Genomic DNA, 27,972 nt, shown 5'->3' on the forward strand with positions numbered 1-27,972 from the left:
TTTAGGTTTCCGCCTCTGCTAGTGAGGTAATCGAGTCGTTAAATGCACCAAAAGCTCGTTGTGCAACAGTAGAAAGGCTTCATCATCATCAGTATTTTCTAACGGTTCATCTCTTTAGCATCATGAGTGGCTCCGGACCCCTGCAACTTGGTCTTATCAACTGCAACAATAAGTATCTGACTGCAGAGGCATTTGGATTCAAGATAAATGCATCAGCTTCTAGCTTGAAGAAGAAACAAGTGTGGTCACTGGAACCAGTGGAAGAAGAGGCAGTGCTGCTACGGAGCCACTTAGGCCGTTACCTTTCTGCGGATAAAGATGGACGCGTATTCGGGGAAATAGAGGTCCCTGACTCAGAGTGCCGTTTTTTGGTTAGTGCACAGGGGGACGGACGCTGGGTGCTACAGTCCGAGGCATATGGACGGTACCTTGGAGGCTCTGAAGACCGAATCAGTTGTTTCTCGCCATCTGTGTCTCCTGCTGAGAAATGGGGTGTTCATTTGGCCATGCACCCCCAAGTTACCATATACAGTGTTACCAGAAAAAGATATGCTCGCCTGGGTGTCAGTGGGGATGAGTTGTCAGTGGAGCGTGATGTGCCATGGGGTCTTGATTCTCTCATCACTCTCCTCTTCCAGGAGAATCGTTATAGCATCCAGACCCCTGACCATCGCCTTTTAGCAATGGACGGAAGTCTGCGAAGCGAGCCAGGACCGGACACCAAATTCACACTGGACATTTCCGCCGGCAAAGTTGCCTTCAGGGCAAGTGATGGTCGCTACCTAACCCCCTCCGGCCCAAGTGGGACTCTGAAAGCCGGTAAGAACAGCAAGGTCGGCAGGGATGAGCTGTTTGTATTGGAAAGAAGCTGCCCACAGGTCGTGCTTACTGCTGGAAATGGACGTAATGTTTCTACACGGCAAGGTGAGTCGATTGCTAATATATTTATTTAGTCCAATGCAAATGCTATTTACATGCAGTGTGTGGTGCTACCTAGAGGAGACAAAAATATGTATAACGTTTTTCTTTTAATCAATTTGATCTGTGTTTAATACCACATTATTACAACTTTAAATTATAATTAGTGGTACCTGCTGCGCTGTAATTGGTATTGTAGATGGAGAAGACAGTTCCCATTACTTCTATGCATGGTATTTTTCAGTCATATGGGGGAAGGGGGTAACGTACGCCCCCACCCCACTCTCTTTATGATTGCAGATAGTTAGTTTCCACATGGACAAATGTCTTGTGGATTTCTCTTTCAGAATGGATAAATGTGAGTTCAGGAATTGATTACACCCTATGTGTATTTGTGTATTTTTGTTTTATTCTAACGCATTTTAATACAACTGTTTATGTGGCTTTCTGCTAAGGAACAGCCCATTATGTGGATTTTAGTCTACAGAATTTGATCTAATTTATAGTACGTAATTTGATAACAACATTGTTTTGATTTGCTAAATTTTGTCCAAACACATGCTCATTTTACAGATTCTGTAAATTAATTATTGTCCTTCATTTCAAATAAAGGTACCACACTATTTTGATTGTAGTGATTAGTGCATTATATTTTTCAGTAATATATTCATCTATTGAGAAAACTATGCGTAATATGTATGCCAAAATCAACTTAATGCCATACTTTCATCAAAATACTGGCATCTTAATATGCTCTATATGGAGAATGGAGTCTTTGTCTGCTCCTGTCCACACCCATACTGAGCCTATGAAAAGAGCTGGCCAAAACCCTGCCTCCTAAGCAGATGTTAATGAGCGAAAGCATTTTTGTGGGTTCAGTAACATAGCTAGAATAGTGACTATATAGCCCATGAAGAAATGCTTAGTATGCACAATTAAATACCAAAAATATCAGTTTGTGACAGATTGTATTTTGTTATTATTTGTTGTAAATTGTGATGGTACCTAAAGTTCACACTGCTTTGTGTGCACATATGGAAAAATAATTAGAATAAAATAAAAGTACGTTATTAATGTAGTAATGTTAGAGTTGTGTGTAAGTCTACAAGACTGGTATGCAGCAATTAAAACTTACCTGGTGATATATTTTGCTTAATAGACACACTCTGAGCAATACACAACTTTTATTTTAGTTTTCAGCACTGTAAAAGAAATAAGATACCAATTACACTTGCAGCATGGTCTTACATTATAATAACAGCAAAAATATGTAAAAATTTGTACTTGTATAATTTGTAGTGTTCCTTTAAGTACTCCTGCACATGTGGTTTTAGATTGTAAATCACACACTCTGTGAAGAGACTATGCCTCTTCTGTTAGAAATCAATAATTCTAACATCCTGCTGAGTCACCACCATCTGCTCGCATGCATGGAGTATTTCCTTTATATGGGCCCATTGCTTAGCTTCCTGACAAATATTATAGTTTTATTCTATTATGCTTTGTTCATCACAATAGGATATCCTATTGTCTTGATGTTCCCCTAATGCCTGTAAACAAGTAATGCTTCTTACTGAATGTCAGGAATAGCTAGCTTGATTTATTGTTTATATTTTCCCATGTTGGTACAATCTGATCTGCAAATGAGGCTCCATTGATTGTTATAAATAAAAGATAATGATAATATAATTATTAATAAGGTGCCACAATTGACCAGCCTGTCTATCAGTCCCAGGCTGTACTGGGGGTTCTGGGCAACTGGAGAACCCCTCCCTACTGCGCTCTTGACAACATGAACGTAGATTAAAAAATAAAATAGTGGACATTGCTTCTTATGTGAAATTGATTAGCAAGCATTACACACTGATATTGTATCAAACAGACCATTAATGTTGCACAATCTATTTTTGGCCAATATAAATGGGAGAAGAAAGAGGTAGCACATTAGATTTGCTTATTAAGAGGAGATTTTAAAAAGTCAACTTTAGGGTTTAGTGGTTCTTTTACCAAGGATAAACACCTTTATCATTCAACTCAGGTTACTGCAATGGGGAATTTGGAAGTAGTATTTTTTTTTTTTTTGTGCTCGGTTAAATAGGTCATATTGGTGTATCGGCACAATATCCAGGATGATTAATTAAAAATTAAAAAAAAAATGTCAATTAGGTTTCATGGTTGTTGTTTTCAGTCTTGTGCCTATGTATTTCCTTGTGTAAGAAGGATTAAAGTAAAACTATAACTTTATTAGAACATGTTTTTCCTCCTAGTTTGATCTGCTATGTTTAACAGAGACAGGATGGGGTATTCTACAAGGCACTGTATCATTAGACGAGTATTGAAGAAAACAATGAGGCTTCATTGTGTAAAACAGCTGAGGTTTTTGACAAATAGTTTTGTGTTTTTATTAACGGAAATCTGATGAAAGTGCCTTTGCACTGAAACACTTTAATAAATTCAAACCGACTGTGCACTGTCCAATACTTATATCTGGAAAGTAAACAGGTTGATAACCTGTTTTTGTTTTGTTTTTTTGTTTGTAAAGTCATTATTTTAGCAACTTGTTTTAATGTTATGTTTTTATTGTAATAGTCGAACTAGATCTGGAGGTTTAGTGCACAACTCAACCGCAGGTTGAACTGAGCATATTGCAGGTGCAAAACCAGCTCCTTTTGTGTATTTCTCAGTAAACCTAAAACGTGTTACCTTTATAATATATTGGAGCTGTACTGGAGGATGGCATACCAGCCCTGTTTTAATTGTGTCTTTTTTTTTTTTTTTTGGTGCATTCAGTTTAGCATGTCACAAGAGAAACTGCTCTATAAGCAAACTGTGCAAGTGGATGGCTACAGTGTCCTTCAGTAATATTATTTATTGGAAGTGGGCTGGGCATATGAAATAATCTGCCCACAACTGCATCACACATTGCTGGCTGTGATATCTGGCAAAGGATTAAAATATAGTATATAAACAAAAGCATTATAAGTTATTTATAGCAGGCAATAAAGGTTTTTCGTTTTTTTGTTGTTGTTTTTTTTAAGAAAATACACATGCCCACTGTGATATAACAACATGCTTCTGTTGCCAGCTGGCAGGCATTTGTTTTCCTGAGTTCCAGAACATCTGCACACTTCCTACTTGGGAGGATTCTTTTGTCTGCAAAGCTTGTGTATCCTGATTGAATGTGGAAGCCATGTAATTTCCTGTTTTTCACATCTAAGTGAACTCCCTTCTTGACAGTATTGTAAAGCCATAGTCCGCTTTAAAAATGAGTTGTTCTAATATAAATCACTCCTTACTTGTATGATTGTTTTTGTTCATTTGAATTGTAAGTCATTCTGCCGTAAATTATTTACAATTTGCTCAATGTCATGTGGCTGGATCACGTAGAAATAACTTATTGTAGAAATTTATTTCAATTAGTAGTGCAGGTGCCAATTTATATAGATTTCTACGATAAGTTATTTAGAAGGGATCCAGCCACAAACGTGTTTCACCATTATATAACCTAAGCTACCACTATTTTTTATTAATCCTTTATTTGTGTATACCTGTAACTACAGGGATCTTTTAGCATGTGTGTGTAAAGATAGAAATAATGTGGTATCTGTCTTTCCTCTCTGTGACCATGTGTCTATATGTTGAATTAGGAAGTATGAGTGAGCACAAGAATGTGTTGGACAAGAGAGAAGGTGAGAGAACGGTTTCAATATGCAGCTAAAGTTTTAACTCCAACTCTTGCATTGGAAGCACCTGCAATAGTTGCATAGAATGTCCAGATAGCAGGACAGATGATGGGTAGCAGCAGCTAGCACACTGAGATGGCAGAAGGCAGGATCTGGTGTTCTCGGCTAGTGGAGAATAGCTTTGTGTCTCACAGCTTGGGATACCATCCCGTGCGGCTCTCTAAACTGACGTTGGATATGGCGAGCTGATGGCTGGATCCCTGCCCACACTTTCTCCAAGTTGCACCCTCTCAGAAAGTTTGCATCCTAGCTTTATACTCCTATTGTAGCAGTCTTTGCCATAGTGAACTATATAGTGCCTTCGTGTCTGGGCTGGCCTGGTCCTATGTTTAACATTACACCATAAAGCACTGAGAAATCACTTACCACTGTCCACATATGAGTTCATGGAAATATGTAGTAAAAATTGAACATTTTCTGAAAACCAAACTAAAACATAATAATAATATAATGCTGAACTATGCACATTTATAAATCTCTAGATATTAAAACAAATACAGCTTTTATATCATTAATAAGTCCAGATCAGTATACTGATTTATATAATTATTGTTTCTTATTGGGTTATTTTCATTGTACTTTTTCAAAAGCAGCCACCTGGTTGAGTAGCCTAATGAACACATTAACCTGGGATTTTATAATTGGTGAAAATTCAGTGTTGTCGTCAATTACAGGCATGCTACACTTGTTCCAGTATATCAGGGAAGATATAGTTAAACTGATTCAGGGTTGTTAAATAAGACAAACATTCCAAATATTTATTTAACATATCTCTTCAGACAACAGGCATCACTGTGAACATAATCAAACCCCACACAATCTGAAAAGTTCATTAAGTCCCAGTGATTAAGCAATGAACCAATATTACCTTCGGCACCCACCTGGCTAAAGTTTAAGGAACCCTTATATACAATTTATGCAACCATAAACATTGATTTAAACAGCTTTCAACTGGATAATTAACTTTTAGAAATATACCACATATCATATACAATGGTGCCATATAACAATATGTATATAATCCTGGGACCCTATATATTAAATCTGCACAAAGTTGTTATGCTATTGCACAATGCACCTATATTTTGTGGTTATACGGAGGATAAAGGGGATGTTTGTAAATGTCCAAGTCACCTTGCTTTCTTTACACAAGAATTGGTGTTATTGTTGTAGGAGTAATTTTTGTAGACATTGTAGGGTTGCGACCGAATGGGTTTACTTCGCCACTCGGTTTGTTGGGGGGAAGAAAGATCAAGGGACGTTCTTCCTGCACAGTTTATCTAAGTTTCTTTCTCACCGTCGGTAGCCGAGTGTTACTGATTACTCCTGGTGTCGAGCAGTTGTTCTATAACTATCTTTCTGCCACTACTACGCTCCTTTACTGCACCTAGAACTTCTTGCTTCAGGGGTAGGTGGTATGGCAGCTACGGTGCCTCTTTGCTGAGGGTTTGGCTGGTTCCTCCTGACCACTTACTTTGGATCAGGGCTGCTGGGTAGCGGGCACAGTGGTGATACAGAGACACTGGGTTCAACACAGGACAGCCGGGGAACGGATTAGAGTGTAAGCTCTTATCTGTTAGTCACAGGTTACCTAACCCCCTGCTCAAGGTGTCAGGCAGAATCTTCAAGCAGTGATGTCTGTTTGCTCAAGAGGGCCTTACAATTGCTCACTAGTTGGAGGTACTGTGATCATCCAGAAGTACAGATGGGATAATACATTACTTGGTCAGAGTTCTTTATATATTTCTGACACACATGTTGACAGGGGATAAACCAGCTCCCTTTCCTACCTGACACCACAAAGTCTGAGATATTACATTCAAAATTTAGCATCCGGGTGGAATGTTCTCTAAACTTGGATTAAGTGCAATTTAAACTTCACAACATCAATATCTATTTCCTAAATTACTTGCTGTTAGGTTTCTATAAGACACAGGATGAAAGTCTACCGACAAATGAAAAGGTCTAATTAGTATGGGATTTTGTTTCTTCCTTTATTACAAAAGCACATAACTCCAACATATGCCTACTGCGTCATAAATCAATACATTTCTAATACAAAAATCAGTACATTTGCAATGATTTACATCGGCACACTGCGCCACTAATTGAAATACTTTTATACAATAAGTTATTTAGGTTAAAACAGTATATTTCAGAATATGGCATAGGTAGACATGTGCTAGAGTTGTCCTGGAAGTCTGAAAGTGTTCTCTTTTGTGCAGGGGCAGAGAGATAAAATGGGCTTATATAGTCCAGGAGCCATTTTACCAGTCTGCCCTGAAACAAGGTGGGAGTGTTGACATTTACCACTCCCCCACAACTGCACGACTTTGGCGGAAGTACCCCAAGATATGAACTGGCTTCCAGTCAGTTCATACCCTGCCCTGTGCATGCACCAATCTGGCAAAGGTCATAGGTAGCACTTCTATTGTCTCAAGTAAGGATTTTCTCTAGTGCAGCTTTTATGTATACCCAGTCTCTTAGTTCAGTGGAGTGGCATGCTGGTCTGGCTACTTAGACTTCACGTAGCCTTCCAATACTTCAAAATCGGTTTAACAATCAATTGCAGATCAAAAGCAGACAGCGATGCAGGGGTTAATAATGGCAGTTTCTTAGGTCTGCACATAAGTATGCATTGTTGCCTTACTTTAGTTTTCCTATTTTGTGTTGATGAAGGCAATAGGTAAGGTATTGCGTCATTTTTGTTCAATTTCAGCACATAATTTGGCTTTTTGTTCACGAGAATCCATTTTTACCTTTCCACTCTACCTGAACCTTGTGGGTAGTATGTACAATAACCTTTTACATTAGAGCTTTGCATACCCCCTTAGTTACCTGTTCTGTGTGGGTGTGCTTGCGTGCCTCTGTCAGAATGTATAAATAAAGGAATATTAATCCTGGGGATACACTATTTCAATTTCTTAAATACAGATGTAAAATATACTTTTCTGGATAGATACAAAAATAACAAATATATTAATTTTTAGGAATGGACCTCTCTGCCAATCAGGATGAGGAGAGTGATCAAGAGACATTCCAGCTGGAAATCAACAAGGACACTAAAAAGTGTGCATTTCGTACTCATACTGGCAAGTACTGGACCCTCTCTAGCAATGGTGGAATACAAGCAACTGCTTCAACACTGTGAGTATACATTTTGATTAAAGCCTTTCTAAATTTTATTTATGGTGGAATGCTTTTAAGAGCTAATTATATTCGATACAATGTTTGACTGGAAACTTGTCATATAGGTGAAATATGCAAAGGCCAATTTTAAAGGTTTTCATCTGCATTAGTTTTGCTAGGAATTATTTTTTACCATTCTTCCCAAGAGAACTTTTTTTTTTTTCTCTAAAATTTAGTTTTTTTATTTGGTAGGAAATAAAGGGGACTCGCATTATATACTATCTGGGGGTGTCCCTTTTCCTTCTGTATTTGGAAATTCCTCCTCCGTTGCATAGGAATACTTAAAGTAACCCTGAATAACGCAACACCATCAAACCTCTCCCCTTCATTTTATCCCGGGAACACTCAAACTGAAAAAGTACATGGTGTTCTAGTCCACATTTTGATCAGGTGCAGACTGGTTAAGGTGAAATCAACACCTTGTTTTGTCACAGAACTCTGTTCCTAAAGTAAATGCGTCTGTAGCCAGTTTATCAGCCAAAACTACTATTCCACTGTAAGATAGTAGTCCATTGAGGGATCTAATGATTTGCAAGATTGAGAAATGTTTCAGAAAACTCAAATTCTTCAGGGACTGAAATCAAGTGGGCAATAGCTATGGCATCAGTCTAAAGAGCACTCGTTATATGTATAGATAACTTGTGCAAAGATACACAGAAGAAAACCAGTAGAGTTTACTTGCATAGATTTATGGATATGATGAATAAAAGGATTACATTTATTTTCAATACATCTTTAGATTCGTTCACATTTCCTCCAGGAGCGTGACTTCAGCTGTAGTGGTGAGAAGAGCCGTCTGATTGTTATTATTAATAATATTATTATCCTTTTATTTATAAGGCGCCACAAGATTTCTGCAGCGGTGTACACAATACAAATGGAAGACCATACAGCGAAAACAGTACAGAACAATAAACGAGTACTACCAAAACTCCAGCAGCTCCAGACATGGCAATTATAGTGAAGTTGTAGCAGAAGAATATTTATAGAGACAGGAGGGAAGAGAGTGCTGCTCGTAAGAGCTTACATCCTAAAAGGAGGGAAAACAGCTGGCACAAAGAGGAGTCAGTAGAGGGGATCAAGCACAGTATAAGAGAGTAAAGGGGCCGGAAAGTGGGAGGTGATGACAACGAGCATGGAGAGTGGGTTAGGTGAATGGCTGGTAGGCTTTGAGGAAGAGGTGAGTTTTAAATGCCCGTTTGTCCCCTAATTTGTGCTCTTTCAATCGGATGGAGTGTGGGAGGTCATTCCAGTGGAGGCGGGGGCAGCTCAAGAGAAGTCTTGGATTCTGGAATGGGATGAGGTGTTCAGAGTGGAGGAGTGGTAGCTGTCATTGGCCACAGGTAACAGAAGTAAGTGTGTCCCTTCTGTTATGTCCTTACAGGCTAGGAAATGTCTGACCATACTTATTTTTGAAGGCTCTTTTCTGTTTTGGAGATCATTTACCACATGATCCTAAAAGAAGTTCTTCCTAGTCAATATCTTGTCAACACTTTAAGGAAGTCAGGCAGTATCGCCCTGTTAAGCAGTATTCTAAACAGTTTGTAGTATTGCTTCCAAACAACCTTTGCAGCTTTTTTTTTGTAAAGTCCCAAGAATCCATCCTTCAAAACGCAGTTTGCAAATGTTGATGGAAAAAGAGTGTGATTTCTTTAGTCCTCATCAATGATTTAGGCTGCCATTTGCAATTTGTCTGCCCTTCAGTCTGTCTGCATATCCAAGTACATTTCCCACGGTACTGATAGTCCTTGGGGAGCTGTAGTCTGGCTGTTCTTGAGCAGTTAAGGTCTGGCCCTACCTGGATGATATTCTGGTGATAGGGAAGAGAAAGTGTATTGCACAGCCAAGAATAACCAAGGTGATTATTTTTATTTTTTTCTGCAAGGGCATAGGGAGATTGTAAATATGAGTATAATTACACCTTCACAAGACCTATAACTACACACTGATATAGCAAGAGACAAAGTGTCAATGTCAAAGTAAAGACTGTGCAAGATACAACATTTCACATATCGGATTCAGACACTGTGGCAACCTGCACTATGGGACTGTCTCAGATTCCTGGGGATGTTCTTTTTCATGGTAGACATCCTGTCACAGGTAAGATGGCACATGAGGGAAATTCAATTGGATTTGCTCAGTCAGTGAGGTCACAATCATGAGTAGATTGAGGTATGTCAGGGGAGACCAGTAGAGGAGATAGCAGTTCTCCCTTGTGGTCTATGGGAACATGGTTTGCAGTAGCGTGGGGGGATGCTTCTAGAGCAACTCTTACCTCTACCACTCCTGATTATACCTCCTACATCGGGGACTAGTTGTTTGTCTGAATCGCGGTAACCTCTCTTTGATCAGGTGGAGATTGAGTGGGTTGTTGCTCAAGTGTAAAGGAGTGTGTGTAAAATAATTAGCAGAAAATGTCCTCCTTTGGTGCAAGCAAATGTTGTTTTTAGCCAGTCTCCAGGTACTGGGATTTTATTTTTTTTGTCGCGTCCCTTTCGAACCTCTAAAGGATATTCCCCTTAAGTGACTATTCTGTCCACCAGGAGAGTAGAGCTACATACTTTACTTGTAGTAGTTTTTTTCAAGGAACCATTCTTAAACATTTATTTTGATATAGTATTTGTGATCGGATGGGCTTACGTCGCCACCTGGTCTGTTGGGGGAAGAAGGATGAAGGCATGTTTTAACTGTACAGTTTATCGAGGTCTTTCTCACAATCAGTAACCGACTGTTACTAACCACTCCTACTGGTGTCCCCTTGCAACCAGACATTTGCCGACTGCAAATGCCAACTGCACAATAGTGTTTGAAGGAGCCTTGTGTTGGCAACCGAATTCTCCAAAGGCGCCTAGAACCGCTTCTTGGTAGCTGGTATAGCTGCTGCAGCATCTCTTTAATGTAGCTTGACTGGTACCTCCTGACTGCTTACTATGGATCAGAACTGCTGCGTAGCAGGCAGAGCATTGACACAAACGTTGGGTTCAACACGGGGAAGGGATTATAGTATAAGCTCTTATCTGTTGTTCGCATTATACAACAAGCAATAGGCATCGGGCAGAATCTTCAAGCAATGATGTTTATTTGCTCAAGGGGTCTTTACAAGGACCAGTACACACTAGTTGGAGGTACTAGTGATCATCCAGAAGTACATATGGTATAATACAGTTAAAATACTGTTATTTTAACTGTATTGTTTCTGACACGTATGTTGACAGGGTGTAACCCAGAGCCCCCTGGGGGGTGGAGCGGGGGGCGTCCAGGAAGGTCAAGCTCCATCTAAATATACATTTGCAAGGTAGATCGCAAATTCATTACACAGGCTAATAAGGGTAATGGACGAGAGGTGCTTGAGATCCTGAGGGCGCATTTAGCTAGGGTAAGGCAACCTCTTGGACTTGTAGAGTGCAGGCTTCAGTGAATAGGATCTGTATGGTAGCAGGGTGGTTATCACTGTGGTATTGCTTGGGTATATCTAATTCTTTAGTTCTACCAGGGAGTCCGAGGAGGAACTATACAAATTGTATTTACTGTTAATTTTGTTCCCTCAAAGGACTCTGTGGCAGCCCCAATATTACCCACTCGTGTTGTCTGTTTATATTTTTCAAGGACATCTTGAAAAGTTTGACACCTAGTAAGAGGAGGAATCTGTATACTCTCTGGAGGTTTTTTCTTTTCCTGTCTCTGCTTAGCTGATCAAGGAGTTAAAGCATTTTTTAGGGTTATCATGCAGCTATTTGAAGAAACAAAATTAACAGTAAATGTATTTTGCCTATATCCATTAGTGTAAACTACAAAAAACATACAACAAATGTACTTTTCTGTAAATTTTCAAATGGGTACTTTTTACACATGCTTGCATGTTCTGGAATTTCTGACACTCCTATATTGGCACGAGACCTACTGGACTACAGGGAGAAAAGACCATTCTTTTGGAAAAGCACTTAAAAGCACTTGCCTGCCTGCATGGACGCAGAGACATGACGCTGAATCGATACATCAAGCTTCACCAAACTCTGTGAATACTTATTGTTCAAGGACATGACGCAATTCATATCATGCTTTACCTTGTCCACTTGATGCAGAATAGTATCATCAAGTCATGCCCACCTCCCATATGTGAGGTGTGAAAAGTAGGCAAGCTTGCTTTTACATAATCTAGGGAATCTCTGAAAATGTTTGTCTAGATCTCCCAAGGATTGGGACACTGTGGTGGTTTTTTGTTTTGTTTTTTAAGCAAAGTCTTGGTACTTTTTACTACGACTGTCTGATTTAGCTGCCCAAAGCGTAAATTCGGGTCTCCCAACCTGGATGAAATCCTTAGTGACGTCACTGGGATATCAAGTGACAATGTTTGCATTATGTTACATGGTGCTATGGATATAGCTGCACTTTAGATGAACCCTGTGTCTGACTGCTTAATAGTCACCTCACAAACAGAAAACGATTAAAAAAAATACAAATATTTGAAAAAATTGTGAAGCCAGTTGGAAATTAAAAGGTGGTGCTGTGGCATCGCACAAGTATGGGAATCAAGTGTCCTGGCGCTGTTTCCAGCTGAAAAATGCTGAACACAACTATTCTGTACCGACAGATAACCACTGGAGTGCCTATGCAGCACAAAATTGAAATGCTTCTCCATAAGCAGGAGTGGAAGGCAGTTCAGTTAAGACAACTGTAAAGGACAGTCGGGCAGTTGTCAACAGCTGAGTGTCTTGAGATTTCTACAATAATTCGTTTGGAGATATAAAAAATCAATAAACACAAGCGGAAAATCTTTCGGCGCTATTAAAGACTATAGTTATGAGGTGCCAATGCTGGGAGTCTGCAATCCCAAAGAAAAGGAATAAATAACCAAAAAATGCAGTCTCACTCAGGAATACTAGTGCATTGCAGAGGGTTAAAAAGAATGCATATTTATTTAAAATATAGTAATCACATACACAAAAAGATACTATGCTCAGGTGGTAAAAGAACCACTAATTTAGATAAACCACGATTAAATGTTCAGTAGGTGCACCTACATATTAAACTATCAATGCGCATATAGATTCCAACAACTGGCAAAGATTCAAAAGATCATGTTGAAAATTATTCTGATATATACAGATGGTATTGTAATATGGTCAAACCGCATAAATTTCTGTAGTGAAAAAATATATGTATCATAGGGAGTCTTGGATCAGTCTGATATATGAACCGGGAGAGACAACATAAAAGTACATGAAGAGATCGCTGGTTCGTGTGTAGAAAAACGGTAACAATTTCTTACCAGATTACTGGAAAAACATTGTAGTCTCTGAAATGTACCTCCATGGAGATTCTTCAGCGCTCCGATCCAAAAGTGCAACCGCAAATACGATCCCCAGAAACAGATAGATATATTTATCTCTTGTAAGTTGCAACAAAGTTGTTTATTTTAAGATATACGAACTATTAAATTATATGATATCAATGATCCTTATATTATAGGAGATTTGAATTATTTTGAATATACATTTGTTATTCTTGTGGAATAAATATTTATTGTATACCAATTAGGGTTTGATCTACTTGTGCACTGCCGATATAGGGTTAATTTATTAACATGTGCTAAGTGTTTTTAATTAAGTTGAACCATATATAAGATAGCCAAGATCTATGTGCATCAGATCTCTGATGAAGTTGCCTGGAGGTGATGAAACGCGTTCGATTGGATTTTTAAACCACTATTTGATACTTATACCACTTTATTTCAACCACTTACTGCTGTCTATACATTCCTGTCACTTTTGGTCAATACTGGATCATTCATGCGCAGCTGCATCAGCCCACTGATACCCGATACTGTGCTATAGGAACATTGACATACTGTTGTGCGCACTTAGCGGGTGAGAACCTGGGAATTAAGATTACCAATACCTGTTTCTTGGGATCATATTTGCGGTTGCACTTTTGGATCGGAGTGCTGAAGAATCTCCGTGGAGGTACATTTCAGAAACTGTGATGGTTTTTCCAGTAATCTGGTAAGAAATTGTTACCGTTTTTCTACACACAAACCAGCGATCTCCTCATGTACTTTCATGTTGTCTCTCTCGGTTCATATATCAGACTGATCCAAGACTCCCTGTGATACATATATTTTTTCACTATACAGAAATTTATGCGGTTTGACCATATTACAATACCATCTGTATATATCAGAATCATTTTCAACATGATCTTTTGAATCTTTGCCAGTTGTTGGAATCTATATGCGCATTGATAGTTTAATATGTAGGTGCACCTACTGAACATTACCATCTATATATATTAAGGATGAGCGGGTTCGGATTCCGCTAATCCGAGCCCACCCGAACAGTGCGGATCCGACGGGATCCGAGCACTGTTCGGGTACTTCCGGCCGCCAAATCAATCCAAAACGAGGCTATGACATCCAAGTCTCGCGTCGGATCTCGCAAGATTCTGATGTCATAAATACTCACCTTGCGGCCGCCATCTTCATTTCGCCTGACATCAGGGAAGAGGGAGGGTGTATAGTGTAGTGGTGCTCTTTTCTTGTGTCCAGTGCTCTGTCCTTGCTGAGTCCAGTGGTGCATCAGTCCAGTGCTCTGGCCTTGCTGAGTCCAGTGGTGCATCAGTCCAGTGCTCTGTCCTTGCTGAGTCCAGTGGTGCATCAGTCCAGTGCTCTGTCCTTGCTGAGTCCAGTGGTGCATCAGTCCAGTGCTCTGTCCTTGCTGAGTCCAGTGGTGCATCAGTCCAGTGCTTAGTTCTGCTAAGTGCATAGTTATTTTAAAACTATTAAAAAATCTTAGAAAAAAAAAATTTATACAAAAATCATTTTAAAAAATATAAAAAAAAATTAAAAAAAGTAAAATAAAATATTCTTGCAGTCCAGAAACATTAATATACTGCAATCTATTAAAATTTGTTCACTGTTCCAGCAGTATTTAAAAAATAGTACTGTAATACAACGTATGCTGCATATAATGGAGTATCAAAATTTGGAGGATAAAGTAGGGAAAGATCAAGACCCACTTCCTTCTAATGCTGAACCTGCTGCCACTATTCATAACATAGATGATGAAATGCCATTAACGTCGTCTGACAAGGCCGATGCCCAATCTCCTAGTAGAGGGCATGTAAAATCCAAAAAGCCAAAGTTCACTACAATTAGTAAAAAAAGAAAATTCAAATCATCAGAGGAGAAACGTAAACTTGCCAATATGCCATTTACGACATGGAGTGGCAAGGAACGGCTTAGGCCCTGACCCGTGTTCATGACTAGTGGTTCAGCTTCACCCAAGGATCTAAGCCCTCCTCCTCCCCACCCCTCTAAAAAAATTTGAGACTTAAGCTGTCATCAACAACACAGCAAACAACTCTGCCTTCTAAAGAGATGGCATCACAAATCCCCAAGGCGAGACCAAGGGTGTTGGTGGTTGCGAAGCCTGACCTTCCCATCACTGTACGGGAAGAGGTGGCTCCTTCCACCATTTGCAGCACGTCCTCTGCATATGCGATCACCCACAGTCCAGTTACAGATTTGGCTAATGAAGTTGTGAATGTTGTACAGCGGGAGGAGGATATTGATGTAGCTGGCGCTGAGGAGGAACTTGACGAGGAGGATGCTGATGTGGTTATCATAAATGAGCCACCAGGGGGGGAAACAGTTGTTGTCCATGGGATGAAAAAGCCCATCGTCATGACTGGTCAGAAGACCAAAAAATACACCTCTTCTGTCTGGAGTTATTTTTATCCCAATCCGGACAACAAATGTATGGCCATATGTAGCTTATGTAAAGCTCAAATAAGCAGGGGTAAGGATCTTGGCCACCTAGGGACATCCTCCCTTATACGTCACCTGAAGAACCTTCATAATTCAGTGTTTAGTTCAGGACCTGTGGCTAGGACCGTCAGCAGTCCAGGGACACCTAAATCCCTTGGTCCTGTTGGATACACACCACCAACACCCTCTTCATCAACTTCCTTCACAATCTCCATCAGATTCAGTCCTGCAGGCCATGTCACCAGCCAGACTGAGTCCTCTTCAATACAGGATTCATCTGAGGAATCCTACAGCGGTACGCCTACTGCTGCTGCTGGTAGTCGGTCATCTTCCCAGAGGGGAAGTCGCAAGAACGCTACATCTTTCACCAAACAGTTGACCGTCCAACAGTTGTTTGCCATGACCACAAAGTATGACAGTAGTCGCCCTATTGCAAAGCAGATAACTGCGGCTGTAACAGCTATGTTGGTGTTAGACGTGCGTCCGGTGTCCACCATCAGTGGAGTGGGATTTAGAGGGTTGATGGAGGTATTGTGTCCCCGGTACCAAATCCCGTAGAGATTCCACTTCACTAGGCAGGCGATACCCGGGATGTACAGAGAAGTACGAAAAAGTGTCCTCAGTGCTCTGAAAAATGCGGTTGTACCCACTGTCCACCTAACCACCGACATGTGGACAAGTGGTTCAGGGCAAACGAAGGACTACATGACTGTGACAGCCCACTGGGTAGATGCATCCCCTTCCGCAACAGCAGCTGCATCAGTAGCAGCATCTCCACAACGGCTGTTTGTTCCAAGGCAGGCAACGTTGTGTATCACCGGTTTTAATAAGAGGCACAACGCTGACAACCTCTTAGAGAAACTGAGGGAAATAATCTCTCAGTGGCTTACCCCACTTAGACTCTCCTGGGGATTTGTGGTGTCAGACAACGCCAGTAACATTGTGCGGGCATTACATATGGGCAATTTCCAGCACGTCCCATGTTTTGCCCACATCGTTAATTTGGTGGTGCAGCATTACCTGAAAAGTGACGGGTGTGCAGGAGATGCTTGCGGTGGCCCGCAAAATTGCTGGACACTTTCGGCATTCTGCCAGTGCCTACCGCAGACTCGAGCAACATCAAAAAAGGCTGAACCTGCCCTGCCATCACCTCAAACAAGAGGTTGTAATGCGCTGGAACTCCACCCTCTATATGCTGCAGAGGATGGAGGAGCAGCAAAAGGCCATTCAAGCCTACACAGCCACCTACGACATAGGAAAAGGAGTGGGGATGCGCCTTAGTCAAGCGCATTGGAGACTGATTTCCGTGTTGTGCAAGGTTCTCCAGCCGTTTGAACTTGCCACACGAGAAGTCAGTTCCGACACTGCCAGCTTGAGTCAGGTCATTCCCCTGATCAGGCTGTTGCAGAAGCAGCTGGAGAAAGTGAGGGAGGAGCTGTTAAAGCATTGCAATTCCACCAAGCATGTAGCTCTTGTGGATGAAGCCCTTCGTACGCTTTGCCAGGATCCGAGGGTGGTCACTCTTTTAAAGTCAGAGGAATACATTCTGGCCACCGTGCTGGATCCTCGGTTCAAAGTGTATGTTGTGTCTCTGTTTCCGGCGGACACAAGTCTACAGAGGTGCAAAGACCTGCTGGTCAGGAGATTGTCCTCTGAAGAGGACCGTGACATGCCAACAGCTCCTCCATTTACTTCAACACCTGTGGCTGCGAGGAAAAAGCTCAGTTTTCCTAAAAGACCCACTGGCGGGGATGCTGAGAACACCTGGTCCGGACTAAAGGACCTGCCAACCATTGCAGACATGTCTACTGTCGCTACATTGGATGCTGTCACAATTGAAAAAATGGTGGTGGATTACTTTGCTGACACCATCCAAGTAGACATGTCACAGTCCATATTCTTACTGGCAGGAAAAAAAGCCAGTTTGGAAGCCCCTGTACAAATTGGCTCTATTTTACCTGAGTTGTCCCCCCTCCAGTGTGTACTCGGAAAGAGTTTTTAGTGCAGCGGGGAACCTGGTCAGTGAGCGGCGAAGGAGGTTGCTTCCGCAAAACGTTGAAAAAATGATGTTCATAAAAATGAATAATCAATTCCTCAATCAAGAACAGCACTGCCCTCCAGAGACTACAGAGGGACCTGTGGTTGTGGAGTCCAGCGGGGACGAATTGATAATGTGTGAGGATGAGGAAGTACACACTGTAGGGGGCGAGGAATCAGAGGATGAGGACGACATCTTGCCTCAGTAGAGCCAGTTTAGTTTGTACAGGGATAGATGAACAGCTTTTTTGGTGTGGGGGCCCAAACAAACCATTCATTTCAACCACAGTTTTGTAGGCCCTGTCGCTGAAATGATTGGTTTGTTAAAGTGCGCATGTCCTATTTCAACAACATCAGGGTGGGTGGGAGGGCCCAGGACAATTACAGCTTGCACCTGTTTTTTGGCCATTATGTGCTCTTTGGGGCCTAGTTTTTCAAACTGCCATCCTGTCTGCCACTGCAGTCCCACTCCTAGATGGGCCACATGTTTGTGCCGCCCACTTGTGTCGCTTAGCTTAGACATCCAGCTACCTCGGTGCAACCTTTTGGACTAAAAACAATATTGTGAGGTGTTCAGAATAGACTGGAAATTAGTGTAAATGAATGTTATTGAGGTTAATAATAGTGTAGGAGTGAAAAAAAACAAAATAATTGATTTTAGCACTCTTTATGCTTTTTTTTTAAAAAAAAATCAGAACTCAAAACCCGAAATCGGAACCAAAAACTTTCGTGGGGTGTTTTGGCAAAACAAATCAGAACCCAAAACCTCAAGCTAATCAGAACCCAAAACACCAAAAGTGGCCGGTGCACACCCTTAATATATATCGGGATTATTTTCAACATGAACTTTTAAATCTTTGCCAGCTGTTGGAATCTATATGCGCATTGTTAGTTTAATATGTAGGTGCACCTGCTGAACATTTTAATTGTGGTTTATCTAAATTAGTGGTTCTTTAACCACCTGAGCATAGTATCTTTTTGTGTATGTGATTATTATATTTTAAATATGCATTCTTTTTAATCCTCTGCAGTGCACTAGTATTTCTGAGTGAGTGGGGTGACCACTGCATTTTTTGGTTAATAATTAGTTTGTGTTTCATATCTCCACCCTCTACTGTCTCTTCTCATTTCACCCATACCACATCACCTATAGCTACGTAGAAAAGAAAGCCACCAATATTGTTTTAATATGGATGGCTGGAAGTTGTCACACTTTCCTTGCCACTAGCTACAATTATTGTTCTGCTACCTTATGTATCAGTTGCTCCCCACATCAACTTGTAAGCTTTTTATAGGGCCATGCTTACCCTTTGTTTCAGGTCATTCATTGTTGTTTACTTGTATCACGATCCCCTTCATAAAACTCTTGTGTGGTTTTTTTTTTGTGGTTTAAAATCTTTAGGTCTTTACTGCTGAAGAATGAAGTGACTTCCATGACTGGAAAATGCAGAAAGTTAGGGGAAACAAGTGTGCCATAGCAGTAATGGCAATGCAATCGTCTATTCATTCTGCTGAATTCACATCTTCCTGTACTAGGTACAGGGGATGCAATTTTAAACTTTACACATACTTCCCTACTTTTTCAATTTGTGTTCGGGAGGTCCAGGGGCGGTGGGGGTGGGGCTCGGGGGAATTGTCACTAAGCCCCACCCCCTAAGTGGGCACCACCATTTTGTCCTATACCAGCAGGGGGTGGGGCCATGACACGTAAATCTCGTCACTAAGCCCCACCCCCTACATTTAATTTACCAAACCGTCTCGGATCCGGGAGTGCTGTAGGATTCCCAGAGATTTGGGAGTCTCCTGGACATTCTGGGACAGTAGGCAACTATGATTTTACGTAATGCCTAGAGTCTCTTCTTTTACTACCAATAATAAAGAAAAACAGTAGATAATATGTTTGAGCCTTTTTGAGCACATATTCTACCTTGCTATACATTTATATAATTGTATCTCCTTGCTTTGCCATGTCACCCAATCTTCCCAATTTCAGCGGGGCAGTCCCAAATTGGCACGGAGGCAGGAACTTCTTCAATGTCTAGATTATTTGTTAACAATTTTGTGACTTGAGATTTCGACAATTTTAAATATTTCATTAATTGGTGATGACTGTCATATATGTCAAGTCTCTAGTCCTCTTTCCCTGCTACTTTCCTGATCGTAATTATTGATTTGGCCAATGTCCAATAGGGAAGCACAGCAAATAAAAGCTAGTTGAAAAATCATCGCAATATAGGTGTGTATATATAAAAATATATATATATATATATATATATATATATTTATATATAATTTTTTTTGTTAAATGTTATCTTATACTACTCAACCATTGAGGGTATAGGTGCCTGGTCGCTCAGACCCCCCGCCCCCCTTGCTACCTCATTTACACATATTGGTTCATTATATTTGGGCTTTTGTTGATAAATCCAATCTTGCTGTAACAGGAATGACCGTTGTTACTTTGATATTGATTGGTGTGACCGACGGATAACCCTAAAGGCAGCAAATGGAAAGTTTGTGACGGCCAAGAAGAATGGACAACTGGCAGCATCTGTGGATTCTCCTGGTGAGTCTAATTGTTTTAAACGGAAATAATGCACTTGTTTCTAGCATATTGTGGCAAATAAACTCATTAAAATAGTATAGTTGACCTACGGCACTGGCAGTGTGATAGAGGTGTGAGTGCGTGCCTGTGTGTGTGTGTGTATGTATATATCTATCTCTATCCCTCAACAGAGTCCTATTATAATTATAGATGAGCAGGCTCGGATTTCGCTAATCCGAGCCCACCCGAACAGTGCGGATCCGACGGGATCCGAGCACTGTTCGGGTATTTCCGGCAGCTAAATTAATCCAAAACGAGGCTATGACATCCAAGTCTCGCGTCGGATCTCGCAAGACTCGGATGTCATAAATTCCCCGCTTGCGGCCGCCATCTTCATTCTGGCTGAGATCAGGGAAGAGGGAGGTTGTAGTGTAGAGGTGCTCCTTTGTCCTGCTTAATCCAGTGGTTAGTTAGTTTCTCCTGTGCTCTGTCCTGTTGATCAGTCCAGTGGTGCTTTTGTCCTGTGCTCTGTGCTGCTGAGTCCATAGTTATTTTAAAATTATTAAAAAATCATAAATATTTTTTAAAAAAATAAAATAAAAATATAGAAAACCAATTAATTTTTTTAAAAAATGAATAAAAACAAATATAAAAAAATTATTTAAAAAGTATAAAATAAATTCTAGTGCAATATATTCTTGCAGTCCAGAAATATTAATACCAGAGATTTAACTATAATGGAGTACAAAATTTGGAGGATAAAGTAGGGAAAGATCAAGACCCTAATGCTGAAGCTGCTGCCACTAGTCATGACATAGACGATGAAATGCCATCAACGTCGTCTGCCAAGGCCGATGCCCAATCTCCTAGTAGAGGGCATGTAAAATCCAAAAACCCAAAGTTCACTACAATTAGCAAAAAAAGGAAAATAAAAACATCTAAGGAGAAACTAAACTTGCCAATATGCCATTTACGACACGGAGTGGCAAGGAATGGCTTAGGCCCTGGCCCGTGTTCATGACTAGTGGTTCAGCTTCACCCAAGGATCTAAGCCCTCCCCCCCCCCCCCCCCCCTCCAAAAAAATTAAGAGAGTTAAGCTGTCATCAACAACACAGCAAACAACTCTGCCTTCTAAACAGATGACATCACAAATCCCCAAGGCGAGACCAAGGGTGTTGGTGGTTGCGAAGCCTGACCTTCCCATCACTGTACGGGAAGAGGTGGCTCCTTCCACCATTTGCAGCACGTCCTCTGCATATGCGATCACCCACAGTCCAGTTACAGATTTGGCTAATGAAGTTGTGAATGTTGTACAGCGGGAGGAGGATATTGATGTAGCTGGCGCTGAGGAGGAACTTGACGAGGAGGATGCTGATGTGGTTATCATAAATGAGCCACCAGGGGGGGAAACGGTTGTTGTCCATGGGATGAAAAAGCCCATCGTCATGCCTGGGCAGAAGACCAAAATGCATGTCACGGGCACTAGGAGTCTTTGGTAAGAACATCATCTGGTGATATCCTGGGCAGAGTAATATAGCTGGTACTATGGTCCTCTGGTAGCAGGGTGACAACGGAACAGGAGAATCAGCAGATGGTGAGAGAATGCTCAAGAAAAATCTATGACTAGCAGCAACTGGTAATGACTTAGATGTATGTACACGAGGAACCAGATGGACAAGTAAACGTGAGGAGAGTCCGTGGTCTGCGTATAGCAAGTTGTATCACTGTCTATAGTGAAGGAATGATTCCAGGTGCAAGTAGGTAACGGGGAAGTCAGTGGTCTGCGTTCAGCAAGTTGTACCACTGCCATATATATGTGAGGAGGGGCACGAGGAGATGAATGGAATGCAGAGGATACACGGGGCACACGGAACTTGATCCCACGATGATAACCACAATACAATAATAACTGACAAGCGCTGCTTGAAGTATACAAAGTCACTATAGAGATCCAGGTAATAGGAAACGCAGTCAATAGTAACAATAGCTTCAGTAGATGGAAGACTCCGGAGATGAACACAACACAGTCCAGACGGATATGCAATATAATAGCAAAGTCAATGGAAAGTATGCATACCGCGGTTCAGGAGAGCAGGCTGTCAAGAAGACGTGCAGGGATACCAGAACGGCTGAACGCCGGCAGGAGGAGAGACCACTGGAGGATGGAAGCGGTAATCGGGTTGGTGCAGCGCACGGAAGGTAACCGGTAATCAACGGAGCAATACTCAGGAAGCAGTAGTAAGAAAAACTGTCTGGTATCCGGCAGTAGTAGCAGAGGGAAGGCACGCTGAACACAGGAGAGTAGAGACAGTCTGGAATCCGTAGATAGGAATCAGCTGAGTGCAGACACGATGAACACAGGAGAGTTGAAGTGGTCTGGAAACCACAATCGTAGTAGACAGGAATCAGCTGGAGCTGAATACACGAGGAAACACAGGAACACCTTCAGAGGCTCATGGGGAATGAGACTCCAAGATCAGGCAACCAGGTAATGATCACAGGTGGTTTAAATAGGGAGGGTTGCCTGATCATCCAATCAATTAAAAGCAACAGGTACTGAAGGTTTCATAAGGGGTGCACATGCGCAGACCCTCAGGATGGCGGACGGCCACAGTTCCTGAACACAGGAGAAATGACACTCACAGTCCGGTGAGTGACAATGCACCTCTTCGGTCTGGAGTTATTTCTATCCCAATCCGGACAACAAATGTATGGCCATATGTACCTTATGTAAAGCTCAAATAAGCAGGGGTAAGGATCTTGGCCACCTTGGGACAACCTCCCTTATACGTCACCTGAAATACCTTCATAATTCAGTGTTTAGTTCAGGACCTGTGGCTAGGACCGTCAACAGTCCAGGGACACCTAAATCCCTTGGTCTTGTTGTATCCACACCAGCAACACCCTCCTCGTCAATTTCCTCCACGATCTCGATCAGAGATAGTCCTGCAGTCCAGAAATATTAGTACCAGAGATTACCTCGGTGCAACCTTTTGGACTAAAAACAATATTGTGAGGTGTTCAGAATAGACTGGAAATTAGTGGAAATGAATGTTATTGAGGTTAATTATAGTGTAGGAGTGAAAAAAAACCAAAAATATGGATTTTAGCACTTTTTTTTATGCTTTTTTTTAAAACAAATCAGAACCCAAAACCTCAAGCTAATCACAACTCAAAACACCAAAAGTGGCTGGTGCACACCCCTAATTATAATAGAATAAACCTTTGTTTCTCCTATTATAACAGGCACTATGTGAGGACTACAGCCAGCAATGTGTGTTTGACCACCAGTCTGACCAGTCCTGGCAAGTGTGGGCAATGACCTCCAACATTTTTCAATATTATTGCAAAGTATTACAACTGCCCCCACCCAGGTTTGTTTTTGCATGATCCACTCAGCTACCTCTTAATGCCACCCAACTGGCAAAATTTTCTAGGGAGAAAACTAATATACCTACCCATAAATGCAAAGTGAATGAACAGAAGAAAATTCTAAATCAAATCAATATTTGGTGTGACCACCCTTTGCCTTCAAAACAGCATAAATGTTTCTATGTATACGTGCACACAGTTTGTTAAGGAACTCAGCAGGGAGGTTGTTCCAAACATCTTGGAGAACAAACCACAGATCTTTTGTGGATCTAGGCTTGCACAAATCCTTCTGTCTCCATGTAATCTCAGACGGACTCAATGATGTCTAGACCCTCCTCCTGTGCATTTAGGATAAAAGATGTCTTGGTCACTCACAAATGAAAATGAATAATTATCATGGATTTATTTTTTCTTCCTTTTCTTACAAAAACACATTTTCTCCAACATATGCCTACTGCATCAGAAATCAATACATTTCTAATACAACAATCAGTACATTTGCAATGACATGTATATTAAGAAAATTAGGTTGAAAATTGGCACATTGATTGGTAATATGTTACAGGATATCTTCTAATTTTGGTTGAAATTATATAATCATGTTATATTAGAATTAATCATACCTGTCTATTCTCCCAGAATTCCCGGGAGGCTCCCGAATTTTGGGGAGTCCTCCCGGAAGAGTAGCCAAAACTCCCGAAATTTGGTGAAATTCATGGCAGTGAATGGAGGGGGCGAGGCTTAATATTGAGTCGAAGAAAACACACAGGCAGCAAGCTTGAGAAGTAGGGTTTCAGTTTAAGGCAGCGAGAGGACATCCAAAATGAAATTGAAGGTTTACTGAGCATCTCCTGAGTAATCTTATGATGACAACGAACAAAAAAGTTCGTAAACCAGCGCAGCATATCTCCTACAGATTTGAAAGCTTTTATTTTTAAAGAAGGAATTTAGTTTTTGTGAATCTAAACATTGCAATCTAATTGATGTACTTTGTCTTTCCACAAAGAAGCAAGGGGCATTCTGCTTTGCTTAAGCTTTAGTTTTGTTTCCTCCTCCTTCCTGTAAACTTAATACATTTATATAAATAAATTGTGGGTAGAACAAAGAACATCATATTTTCCATTACAATGTGTGTTTCTGCTTTTTTTGTTTCTTGTACTAAAGTGTTATACTTTTTATGTAGTGGAAACAGAGCATTTCTTGATGAAACTCATCAACCGTCCACTGATCGTCCTAAGGGGAGAACATGGATTCATAGGGTGTCGTAAAATGACTGGGACCCTTGATTCTAACCGCTCAATTTATGATGTCTTTCAACTGGAATTTAATGATGGTGCATACAACCTAAAAGGTAAGTTTGTGTAATTCAGAGATGTGAGGTAGATGTTTTATACCTTAATACGGCGGTTCCCAAAGTGTGCGCTGCGGCTCCCAGGGGTGCCGCGGCGCTGTCACTGGGGTGCCGCGGGCCAGCCCTAGAAAAAAGAAAGCAAACAGAAACTTACCAATCCGCACGGCGCTAGGACCCTGCAGCCTCCTCTCTCGCGCAGCTGTCACTGAATATCGACGTCAGTGACAGCTGCGCGAGAGAGGAGGCTGCAGGGTCCTAGCGCCGCGCGGATTGGTAAGTTTCTGTTTGCTTTCTTTTCTATAGCTGGCGCCTGGCGAGGGGCAGTGTGCCTGGATGCAGAGGGGGCAGTGTGCCTGGATGCAGAGGGGGCAGTGTGCCTGGATGCAGAGGGGGCAGTGTGCCTGGATGCAGAGGGGGCAGTGTGCCTGGATGCAGAGGGGGCAGTGTGCCTGGATGCAGAGGGGGCAGAGTGTCTGGATGCAGAGGGGCATTTTTGCATACAACTAAATAAGTATTTCTGTCGTGACCTAAATACTTATTACAATTTTTTGACCCAACTACTTCTAAAACAGGACTGCTCAGTAATTATTTTGGAGGGGTGCCTTGAAAAAATTTGGAGACTCTAAGGGTGCCGCGAACTGCAAAAGTTTGGGAACCACTGCCTTAATATATTACTAATAAGCCTTCTGCATAGGCTGTGCAGATGTATTTATCAGCAATACTGTCACCCTGTGTTCAGCATTCTAATAGTTTTGAATTTACCTGGCCTTCTCTATCTTAATAGATGTTGGTTGGTGTTTCATTATTTCTCTTCTATTTTTAATGTTGTCATAGGCAATATATGAAATTTCATGTTGCCGCCTCAGATGTAATACTTTGTTGAAACAGGCAGTTATGTCATTTGTCACTAAATTTAGAATAACCAAATCAGTTTTGCAACCAGTAATCGTTTAATTTTCCCGTTTGTTCTTTTTTCCTGGTCTATCTCTAATTGTATTTTCTCTGTAGATTCGACTGGTAAATACTGGACCGTGGGCAGTGATACATCTGTTACCAGCAGTAGCCCTTCCCGTGTAGATTTCTTCTTTGAGTTCTGTGATCAGAACAAGGTAGCAATAAAGGTGAATTCCCTTTACTTGAAGGGTGATCATGCTGGTGTTCTGAAAGCCAATGCAGAGTCTATTGACTCCTCTACCCTATGGGAGTACTAAGCACCTGTCTGTGGCCTCCACCTTCAGTTAGATCTGGTCTTGTATTTTAAAAAAAAAAAAAAAAAAAGTCTCTGCTTTAGCAGGGCATTAAACATACAACAAATGATTTGGTTATTGAAGGGTTTACTGTGCTTGCTAATTTCTTTATCAGCATTATTTTTAAATTTACATAGGTCAACAGGATGCTATGTGTTCTGTAAAATGTCACTACTTGTAAATTTTGAATGCTATACATGACACAACTGGGTAAAAGCATCATTATTCATAGCATGTCTAAATCAGAACAAACAAATTCAAATATATTTGCTTCAAAGAAAACTATTCCAATGACAAATTGATAAGATCAAATAAACTACCTCATTCACAATAGGGTCCCAAGTATGACTTGATCCGTAATATTGTTATACATAACCAAAGTCTCCTGCGAAGATGGTGCCTAAGTACATGAGGTCTTGTATTTAATTTTAGCAATACCAGTCAACACTTGTTAAGGTTATGTAGGATTTGAAGTCTTTGGCTTCAGACATAAGCATAGCCATTGATCGTAAGACACTTTACTACTTTATTTTATTGTGACATGCTCTATAAAATGTTGCTGTACAACTCTATGTTCCAAATAACTGGATAATTTTGACATTGGTGAGATTTTAAATTAGCCCAAATACTTTATCAGTGTGGCTATAAGTTTTTGGATGCAGCCAATGTGAGCTATTATTATTTCAGGCCTGTAAAATCTCATTATTAAGGCTATAATTTAGTTTAGCAAAACTTTACTTGTGAATTGCACACTTATTTCCAATGTCAACATTTATAAAACTGCATAAATTACATCATCTCATGACAGGTGCAAATCTTGTATTTCAGATTACTGTGATCTTGTTATGACTTCTCATACGTTTCGTACTCTTTTTCTCTTTCCAATGATGTTTCTTTAAACTGTTAGCCTCAATGTATTTTTCTGATGAGCAAGCTACTTACTGCGTTATGTACCTAATTTAAATCAGCGTTTTGTTTAAGACCACACCTTGTGAACTAAATAGGTGCTTGGATAGAGTCTTGCTTTTTCATGTATATCAGTCATTTATATTACAGGAAAGCAGAACACTATTTTAAATGTAATACTTGTGGGGTTTTTTTGTGTAATGCATTACTGCACATTTTGAGCCTTTTCCAAGGTTGTGATTTGGAGATATATATATATATATATATATATATATATTTCTACTGGAACATTACAGAACAAGTTTGTTTTTTTTGTTTTTGGGGGGGTTTATTTGAAACAGACTAAAATTACCTAAACAGTATTGTTTTGTTGTTTTTTTTTCTTAACGTGTATTATGATTATCTAGAAATATTTGCATTCAGTGTTTCCTAATTTTCTGACCTAGAATTTGATATTTCTAATAGTCAGACTTCTACTGTTACCATTTTTGTTTATAGTGTCAAGTGATGGTTCAAAATGTAGTGTGTGCCAAAATATTACTATGGTATGTGTTGGGCTTTCTAACCTGCTCATTGCAGATCAACCACTTCTCCAGTCTTGTATGAACTTTTTTTTGTTAAATATATGGTTTAAATGAAACTCCCAATGTTCCATAGCTTTGCTACTTGTAACTTTGTTCTGTATTTTCCATCTGGATTATCTACAAACTTGCTGGATAACTGACTCTTTAAATAAATAAAAAAATAATAAACTGGAGAAACAGTGTAAATTGCTTTTTACTTGTGTTTATATTATGTAAATGTATGCATTCAATTTGACTATAGAAACAAGCATTGTGTTGTAAGGAAGTTATTTAAGTTGAAGGGGGGAAACAAATATTGACGTTTATATGCATTC

The 27,972-nt window shown here is 40.5% G+C and overlaps 1 protein-coding gene across 1 annotated transcript; it reads left to right on the forward strand.

Moving 5' to 3' along the window:
* On the forward strand, nt 1-27,844 carry FSCN1 (fascin actin-bundling protein 1). Its single transcript, XM_075179963.1, has 5 exons — nt 1-924; nt 7,652-7,808; nt 20,097-20,218; nt 24,754-24,921; nt 25,930-27,844. Exons 1-5 carry the CDS (start codon nt 123-125, stop codon nt 26,130-26,132), a joined length of 1,452 nt encoding a protein of 483 aa, XP_075036064.1. The 5' UTR covers nt 1-122; the 3' UTR covers nt 26,133-27,844.
* The last annotated feature ends 128 nt before the right edge of the window (nt 27,845-27,972 follow it).

Source organism: Mixophyes fleayi, chromosome 7 (assembly GCF_038048845.1).
Source record: "Mixophyes fleayi isolate aMixFle1 chromosome 7, aMixFle1.hap1, whole genome shotgun sequence".
NCBI classification, from domain to species: domain Eukaryota; kingdom Metazoa; phylum Chordata; class Amphibia; order Anura; family Limnodynastidae; genus Mixophyes; species Mixophyes fleayi.